The sequence below is a fragment of the Aquarana catesbeiana genome, linkage group LG03 (genome assembly GCF_042186555.1).
Source record: "Aquarana catesbeiana isolate 2022-GZ linkage group LG03, ASM4218655v1, whole genome shotgun sequence".
NCBI lineage: Eukaryota > Metazoa > Chordata > Amphibia > Anura > Ranidae > Aquarana > Aquarana catesbeiana.
Genome location: NC_133326.1, coordinates 318,395,773 through 318,405,359, shown reverse-complemented (window position 1 = coordinate 318,405,359; position 9,587 = coordinate 318,395,773). Strand labels below are relative to the sequence as shown.

Genomic DNA, 9,587 nt, shown 5'->3' with positions numbered 1-9,587 from the left:
GGATGCCTCTACTGGGAGGGGAGATCAGGGTAAGATGAGCTGTTGAGAAAAAGTTTATGTGCTTTCTGCTGTAAATTTTGAGAAAAAAAATTCTCTACCATGGCAGCAGCTACAGAGATCAGTGAAGACTTGTTTTAAAGGGGTTGTAAAGTCTGTTTTTTTTTTTTTTTTTTTTAATAATAATCATGTCATACTTACCTCCTCTGTGCAAGGGTTTTGAACAGAGTGACCCCAATCCTCCTCTTCTGGGGTCCCTCCACGGCGCTCCTGGCTCCTCCTCTTCTTGAGTGCCCCAACAAAGAAACACTTTCCCTGGGGGGCACTCATACGGGCGCGCTCCCGTGTCCTGCTGCTGCGTTCATTGACACAGACAGCAGAACCCGGCCCCGCCCCCTGGCTCCTCCGTCACCGGATTTAATTGACAGCAGTGAGAGCCAATGACTCCTCCTGCTATCAATCTATCCAATGAGGACCCGAGACACCGGCTGGAGCTGGTGTGCTCATCCCCGTCGCTGGGTTCAGGTACGTAAAAGGGGGGCTCTGGGGGGAAGCTGCAGTACAGGAGGTTTTTCACCATAATGCATAGAATGCATTAAGGTGAAAGACCTTGAGGGTTTACAACCCTTTTAAAACTTATTTACTGGTTATTGAGAATATGTAAATATCTGAAATTCCCAGTTAGGCCTCATGCACGCTGGGTGCTTAGTCTCAGTGCATGGGGCTCCGGCATTTAACTGTGGGTGGAGCGCACAGATGCTGCCGCTGGACGGTGCAGATAGCTTTATGAACATTTAAGCAGTATAATCCTGGGGACGAATGCCCAGAATGCCTGTGTTACGGGCATTTGTCCCTGTAACAGCACAGCTGTGTGGTCTAGATTCATCCAGCAGCTGTCAGACTCTCATAGTCTTTACCAGGCAGCTGGTGCCCCCATACCCTTCGTGTGATGTTAACCACTTGACCTCCGAAAGATTTACCCCCCATCATGACCAGGCCATTTTTTGTGATATGGCAATGTGTTACTTTAACTAACAATTGTGCTGTCATGTGACGCTGTACCCAAATAAAATCTACAAACTATGGGATATTTTTATTTATTTTTATTATTAATTTTTTTACTAGTAATGGCAGCGATCATCGACTTATAGCGGGACTGCGATATTGTGGCGGGCATTCTAACACTAACTGACACTTTAGACCTTTTTTGTGGACCAGTGAGACTAATACAGTGATCAGTGCTAAAAATTATGCACTGTCACTGTACTAATGACACTGGCTGGGAAGGGGTTAACGTCACAGGATATCAAAGGGTTAACTGTGTGCCTAATCAGTGTTCATGTGTTCTGTGGGAGGTGCTTTTACTAGGGGAAGAGATGGAATTTATTCCTTGCTTTGCAGGGACACAAATTCCATCCCTTCCCTTCTGTCAGAACGGTAATCTGCCTTGTTCACATAGGCAGATCGCCGTTCTGTCTCTCTGCCTGATGTTCAGTGGATGCCGGTGGACGTCAAGTCCGCGGTGCCCTCCAATTGGCTCCTGCTGCGTTCCCCCTACTTGGAAGAGTCAGATCACGTACAGTATATATCTGGCACAGACGTGACACTCTGTAGCAGTAAAACTACTATAGGGTGGACCTTAAAGCGGAGCTCCAATCAAAAGGGGAAGCTATGCTTGTTTGCTCCCCCCCCTTCTGGTGCCAAATTTGGCACCTTTTGGGGGGGAGAACAGGTACCTGTTTTTGACAGGTACCCATCCCCACTTCCGGGAGACTTGGCTGTGGCGAGATGCGGAGAGGTCCCCCTGAAATTTGGCCCCCCTCCTACGTCCTCCACCGCCGTGCCAGTTAGAAAGCGCAGCGCGCTTTTCACATGCACGGTGGGGAACCGGCTGTGAAGCCAAAAGGATTCACTGCTGGTTTCCCTTACCACGAATGGCGGCAGTACCCAGATTGGAAAATGGGCTGGGGTGCCGACATCACTGGATTCCAGGACAGGTACAGTAAGTGTCCTAATATTAAAAGTCAGCAGCTGCAGTATTTGTAGCTGCTGACTTTTGATTTTTAGAGGGGGGGGGGGGGGGCTGAAGCTCCGCTTTAAGTGGTTAAACACCAGCTCCCCGTGCACCTGTGTATTGGGCCGTAAACTTTAAAGCCCATTTTCAGCCAACCCTTTGTTTTGGATAGAGAAAGGAGTCCCCTGTCGGGTTTGTACTATCATGGTCAGAGGCACCGACCATACTACAAATCTTGAGGTCCACTTGTCTGGGTGTCTTCAACTCCCTGGTCAGGGATGTGGTTCTACCTACTGACCACTGCATCACTACAGCTCTGCAGAGACACAGTAGTGGCGTAGCAGCTAGCTACGCCTTTGGCAGGGGAAGCACTGCAATAGAGTAAAAAGTCTGTCATACACAATGATGGAACTGGTAAGTATTAATAAAATAATGATAAACCCTCAGTTTTTTAAGTACTTTTAGAAGCTGATTGAATCACCTACTAAGTATGCACAATGTTAATCTTTTAATCCTTTGCTATGTTCCAGTTAAGGCTGGTCCTATGACTACTGCCTCAGGGTTTTCTTGTTTCAGGGTGACTCCTTCCTCTCGCAGTGTCCTATAGATCCACCCTTGCATGCAGGGACTTGAGTTCTGTCTCCCTACACTGTGTGCATCAATAGAAACACACAGCCCCATAGCCCTGGAGAGCAAGGCAATCTCCTGCTCCTCCTACCTTCTCCCTTCATCAAGCTAATAGACTGGCTGGATACTGCACTGTCCACTATTAACCCTTTCCTGTGAAGCTGAAAGTTTGGGGAAGAAGGACTAAGAAGCAGCATTGAAAGTTGAAAACTGCAAATGCTGGGGTAAGAATTTTGACAAATATTTACTGGGGAATGTTTATATTGCTGTGCTCAACTAAAAATCACTAAGGGTTTAATAGTCGAAAGGTTTTTATGGTCTGATTGGAACAGTTTCTTTAAATGGGACCTTTTTTTTAAAAATTTTTCTTTACCCTGCAGTGGCAAAGCACACGTTTCCTCGCTTAATGCAATTATTTAAAGTCAGGAGGACTTAAAACTGCTCTGTCTCTGGGCACTTGAGATAATGATTTAATATACCGTGCCAGAATTCATTTATTATTGCATCGTATCATTAATCCAGAAACTTACAGTATAAACATATTCCTCTAATTGGTATCCTGCAGTACTTCCAAAAACTCTATTCTTAGTGCCAGCATCCCTGTAAGCCTCAAATCAAGGTAACTGGAAGGGATAAAACATTCTCATTTGACAGTTGCATGGTATGGAAGTTAAGCTTTCCATCAGTAAAAAAAAGAAGAAAAAAAAACAAAGAAAAAAAAAAACATCTTAGCCACGTGAAGTAAACACCACCCATCAATGACTTTGTGCACTCGCTAGACTCCGAGCGGATGTGATGCTATCTATTGCTCAGCAGAAGGACTCACGAGCAGCTCATTGGATTTTATATATGGGAGAACCTTATTCATCCCTTGTGTGTGATGTAAAGGGGGCTTCTGAGTGTGCACATCATATATGATGGGGAAATGTTAAAAACTCCATTATGCCATGACGATGGAAACCTGACCCAACACAGAGGATTTTCCTTTTGAAAGAGGGTCTGGGAAGAACACATGTGAGCCCCATTAGGGCTGCCTTGCGAAAGAAGCTGCTAGCCATAGGGAATCTATTGTAGGAGACTTCCAGCAGGTCAGGCAGCATGTATCAAGCATGCATTGCTCTCACAAGAGAAAGCTGACTTCTAAATGCAGCCCTCTGCACGAGTTTGCTGGAGGAGGACTGGAGCTTAGGCACTACAAGTCTCTGGATACAAAGAATCCGCTAAGCGATGCCGGGGATATCCATTGCAGCTCTTCCCGTCCGGAGACAGCTGTGTCAATGCCAGCCAGCCCAGCCAGGACCTGCAGCAGGAGCAGGGGGTCCCCCCTGTCTGGATATGGTAACCCTCCCTTACTGGAAAGCTTGTCTCATTCTCTGACTCCTTTTATTTCTTTTTAGGTCATTCCTGACATAGCGAGTTTTTTTAGCAGCGTACTGAGGGATGCCAGCTATTCATTCTGAGTATTTGGCTCATTTACTAAAGCTAACACTCCAGGATAAGGATTGTTATTTTTAAAGAAAAGTCCAATGAGATTTGAACATTGCCGACTCATGGCTAAAATAAAGTTCTTATTCTTGTGTTAAAGCTTTGTGAATGGCGCCTATGGCATTAAAGATACATCTAATTATATAGGATTATTAACCCTGTATCATCACTGCTCATTGCACATTCAGCTTCTACGTGTGTAATCTGTCCTAAATAGCATAATAGTGCCAACATGGGAACAGTGAATTTGTATTAGTTTATAGTTTATTGGTTTTTTATTAGTTTTTATTTGTTTATAGTTTTTTTTTTAAAGATTTTATACTTTGCTTTAGAAACAATTGAGTACTGTGCATAATACTTTTTTTTTTATTTGCACTAACATAGAATACTTTAAAACTGTCTCAGGAATTTGAATGTGTATCTTTAGCGAACACTCCACTGAAAATTGATTTTGCAATTTCTTATACTAAAACTTTATTAGGAAAACAGTATGGCACATACAGAAGTTGGTTCTAACGTATACAGAGTAGATCAAATGATGCTCCGATTTTGCAATTCCAAATAGATTATTGAATCACATAAGTATTTTTTTTTTTATTTCCTCGGTCTTCCTAGCCCTGAAGTTTGCTTGATTGGTGAGCACATTGCAAAGTGAATGTTCACTAAGCTTACATAGTTACATAGAGGGTTACTTACTAATGGAAAATCCACTTTGCACTGCAAGTGCACTTAAAAGTGCACTAAAAGTTCACTTGGAAGTAAAGTCGCTGTAGATCTGAGGGGGACATACAAGGAAAATAAAAAACAGCATTTTAGCTTGCACGTGATTGGATGATAAAATCAGCAGAGCTTCCCCTCATTTCAGATCTTCCCCTCAGATCTACAGCGACTGCACTTCCAAGTGCACTTGCAGTGCAAAGTGGATTTCCTTTAGAAATCAAGAATTCCTTTAGATCAACCATAAAAAAAGAAAGAAAGAAAGAAAATAAAACAAAAAATATCATACAATCCCATATACCCAATCCTATACCCACAGTTGATCCAGAGGAAGGCGAACCCCCCCCAGAAAAAGCATGATCCAATTTGCTACAGCAGGGGAAAAATTGCTTCCTGATCCCAGGGAGGCAATTTGATTTTTCCTGGATCTGTACCTGTACCTATAAGCTTAGTAAAGGTGAAGTTGTGTCCACTTTGAATACTCATTTGTGTGACCTCAAAAAATCCTGTTTTTTTTTTATTACCCGCATCTATGATTCAGTATTTCTATTTGAACACTGGTTTGCCTTTTTATTTTTTTTACTAAAATTTCCTTTACAGCATAAACACTTAGCTTAATGAAGACAAATCAGCTTTCGATTTGAATGCTCAATTATGTTATTGCAAAAATCCAGATCCTGTTGTTATTACCCTCACCCAGGATTCAGTATTCAGAGTGAACACATTTGCAAAGTGAAAACTGAGCTTAATGACAATGAAGCAGCTTCCACTTTAAATACTCAATCTCAATGTTCTAGAAAAAATCCTGTTTTGTTTTACATTACCCTGGCCCATGATTCAGTATTTAAAGTGAACATGAACACAGGTTCACCTTTAAAAAAAAAATCCTTTTGCAAAATAAACAGCCTCTTATCCTTTATGTAAATCAACCCCATTATGAGGAGTATCCCTCTTCCTGGGTATTTTTTTTAAATATGATCATATATGTTAAGATCTGGGATCTATTGTGAGATCTAAAGAATAATGGACATTTGAGTTGATTTACTAAAGGCAAATGAGCTGTGCACTTTGCAAGTACAGTTGAGCCAGAGCTTACTAAATGAGGTGAAGTTTCACTTTGCAAAGAATACCCAATCACATGCAAGGAAAAAAAACAGCAGTTTTGCTAGCACATGATTGGATGTTGGAAGTCAGTAAAGCTTCCCCTCATTTACTAAGCTCTGGAGCAACTGCACTTGCAAAGTGCTTAGTCTAGTTGCCTTTAGTAAATCAACCTTATTGCTTATTTATCATCTAGAAAACTGCTTCAGATTTCAGATTTTTTAGACTCTCTAAATAAATTGTATACAGTAGTTTCCCTTTTTATGAAGCTGGTTTGTAGAATATATTTTAAATACATTGCTTAGCATGTGTTTCTTTAATATGCATTACTTTAACAGGGTATTTCTTCCATATTTTACATTTTGACTTTGATCTGATCCTGTGAATTGCCTATCTGGGGCTTGTTGGTACATTTGTCCACTGCTTGTTTCCTAATTAAATAATGTGATAATAATTTGTGTCCAGAATATGTATATGGTAATCTATTCAAATAAGTGTCATTGAACTGATACTTCAGGGTGAAATAATTAAATTCGATTTTCAGTGATTAGGTTCTTAAATGGTCTTGGATATAGTTGGGTACACAGGTCAGAGTGTGACAAGAACAATGCCTCCTATAATTGTTCAAAATGTACTGGTATGGGATTTCTTCTGGAATATCTGGTATAAGTAGTTTATGAAATACACTATGCTCAACTCAGTTTGAAATGGGCCTATCATAAAAGGTCACACTTATATTTTTAATCATTATGGCACATTGCCAATTAGCATAATATTTTGAATAAAAACTACTTATTTCTTACCGTTAGTAAAAAAAAAATCTACTCTGAGTTAAATGCTATCATTGGTAGCCTAGAAAAAAAAAGATTGCATGGCTTCTGGATACTAATTGCATTGTGGTCAGGGCCGTCTTTAAGGCAGAGCAAAAGGGGCAGCTGCCCTGTAATTGTTGTGGGGCCCAAAGCAGCTACCTCATAACTATCCCGGTTTAAATTCCTTGTCCCTTGAAGTTTTAGTCCCGTGCTGTGTCCCAATATTTCAGTGTGAAGTGCTGCTACTATTGCTGCCCAGCTCTGCCCTATTGTGTACAGATGACTCACCTGCAGACCATGTGTTTACATGTAAAAAACTGCATTGATATGTAAATAGCGATGGCATTTATATGTAAATGGACGCGGACCAAGGGCATTCACATGTAAATAGAGGTGGCATTCACATGTATATCATGCCCCTCTGGGGTCATATCCACCATCACCTATACTGAATGCTGCCCACTGGGGAGATAAAGGGGCATACTTAAAAGTTCTGCCTGCAACTGTGGTCATTAAGCCTAACATCAGCCTGTTCTGCAAAGGTAAGCAATTTGGTTGGGGGGAGATTAGTGTGGGGTGTGCAGAGGTAGGCAGAGAACGAATTACAGTTTTGGGTGCACAGGTGAGCAAGGAGGGGATGTATGGAGGTAAGGAAGGTGGGTGCAAAGATGAGCAGAGCATGCAGGTGGAGTTAAAGGAGTGGAGGGTTGGTGTGGAGAGGATGGGGGAGGTTTGGGGTGCAGAGGTTAGCATGGGTTTTAGGATGCAAAGGTGTACTGAGAGGGTGGATAAAGATGTAGGTCGTGTGTAGGGCAGCCCGATTATTTCAATGGGCTGCTCTATGCACTAGAAATGTGGAAAGAAAGTCCCTAAACCTTTTTCAAAATCACACGGTTGCATAGCACATCTCAGCAGATGTGTGAGGGTATCATTAACAATTAATGGCACTGCTGTGTATCTGCTAAAGGGCAGCACGTTGCTGTGGTGTCAGGAAATAGATTTTGCATGCATTCCCGACACACACCAATGTGAACGTAGGCTAAATGTCTCAGTTGCATAAGTGGTCAGTGTAAATCTTCTCATTTCATTTGGGCTTGGTGTAAACTCCTTTCATTCACGCTAGTGGCCGGTGTGAAGGTCCCCCTTACATTAGTGGTCAGTGTAAATCCCTCCTTATCTTGGTGGTTACTGTGAATGCTCCTATTACATTGGTGGTCAGTGTAAATCCCTCCTTATCTTGGTGGTTACTGTGAATGCTCCTATTACATTGGTGGTCAGTGTAAATCCCTCCTTATCTTGGTGGTTACTGTAAATGCTCCTATTACATTAGTGGTCAGTGTAAATCCCTCCTTATCTTGGTGGTTACTGTGAATGCTCCTATTACATTGGTGGTCAGTGTAAATCCCTCCTTATCTTGGTGGTTACTGTGAATGCTCCTATTACATTGGTGGTCAGTGTAAATCCCTCCTTATCTTGGTGGTTACTGTGAATGCTCCTATTACATTAGTGATCAGTGTAAATCCCCTTTGCATTGGTGGCCATGACTCATTGTAAATCTCATTACATTGGGGCTTGGAGTACAATCCTCCAATCCTGGTAGTCGGTAAAAAAAAATCAGCATTGCCATCAATCACACCCTCCCCTCCGCCCAGCACTGCCACTGATCCCAGGAGTTCTAGGTTCCCTAGGAGTTTTCTATCTATTGATGGGTCCCCTCACCACCCCAGTCCATGGTGTGCAGGCAGGTGGAGAGCAATTGCATGGAGGGGGGGCAAGAAAATGTTTGCCCAGGGTCCAATCAATATTAAAGGTGGCCCTTATTGTGGTTATTTGAAATCTTTAGATTTAGATCTTTAGAATAACCCCCTCTGCAGATAGAGGGGGTTATTTACTAAAGGCAAATCCACTTTGCACTACAAGTGCAAAATGCACTTGAAATTGTACTGAAAGTGCACTTGGAAGTAAAGTCGCTGTAGATCCGAGGGGGACATGCAAGGAAAATAAAAAACAGCATTTTAGCTTGCACGATTGGATAATAAAATCAGCAGAGCTTCCACTCATTTCAGATCTACCCCTTAGATTTACAGCGACTGCACTTGAAAGTGCACTTGCAGTGCAAAGTGGATTTGCCTTTCGTAAATAACCCCAAGTGTGTTGTTTTCAGTTAGTCATTATTAGTGAGAAAAAACAGTTTTAGCGTGAATGAAAGTTTGCTTATGTAATGAGCAAATATGGTTGCTCCTACATAATTACAATCTATACAGGGAAATAAGGTTTTGAAGCTACTGGATATATATATTTTTTTAATATGCTTAACTTGTAATGCTCATATTTATTTACATTAAACTTAGATATATAAGCAGAGTGGTATTAACTACTGTACAAGGCATTTGACCTGTGCATAAGGTGACAATAGGGGGCAGCAACAAAACACAAACTTATTTAGGTGATTTTTTTATTATTTTTTATCCTTGTATAAGCAACTTCTTACACTTGCAAGTAATTCCATCAGCATGGCTGGAGGGGGCAATGGGTCACAAGAATCTCTGAAGTTCACCTACAGACTTTTGACTGGTGTACTAAAAAAAACTAGAGGTGTCTTTGCCTATCTATCTCTCTGCATTTTTCTCGCACTCTGGCACACTTCATTTGTCTCCTGAGTGTGCTGCTTTTCTCTCTCCCCCCTGAGCTCTGCTCTGCAGGAAGCTGGTACAAGGTCAAATTTAGGTACACTTTTTGCATTTAATTAATGATGGATTAATGAACACAGAACTGAATACATTTGTGCCTTTGATATCTGCCTGGATTTAAGCTCTAAAGTGAACCTGTCGAGT

The 9,587-nt window shown here is 41.7% G+C and overlaps 1 protein-coding gene across 1 annotated transcript in view; it reads left to right on the top strand.

The window, feature by feature from the left end:
• The first annotated feature begins 3,190 nt into the window (after window positions 1–3,190).
• The window catches only part of ANO4 (anoctamin 4), a 360,013-nt gene continuing 353,616 nt past the window's right edge, over window positions 3,191–9,587 (top strand). The window contains exon 1 of the mRNA XM_073620380.1: window positions 3,191–3,976. Coding sequence (XP_073476481.1) covers window positions 3,748–3,976 — 229 coding nt within the window. The 5' untranslated portion in view covers window positions 3,191–3,747. The remainder of the gene's footprint in view (window positions 3,977–9,587) is intronic.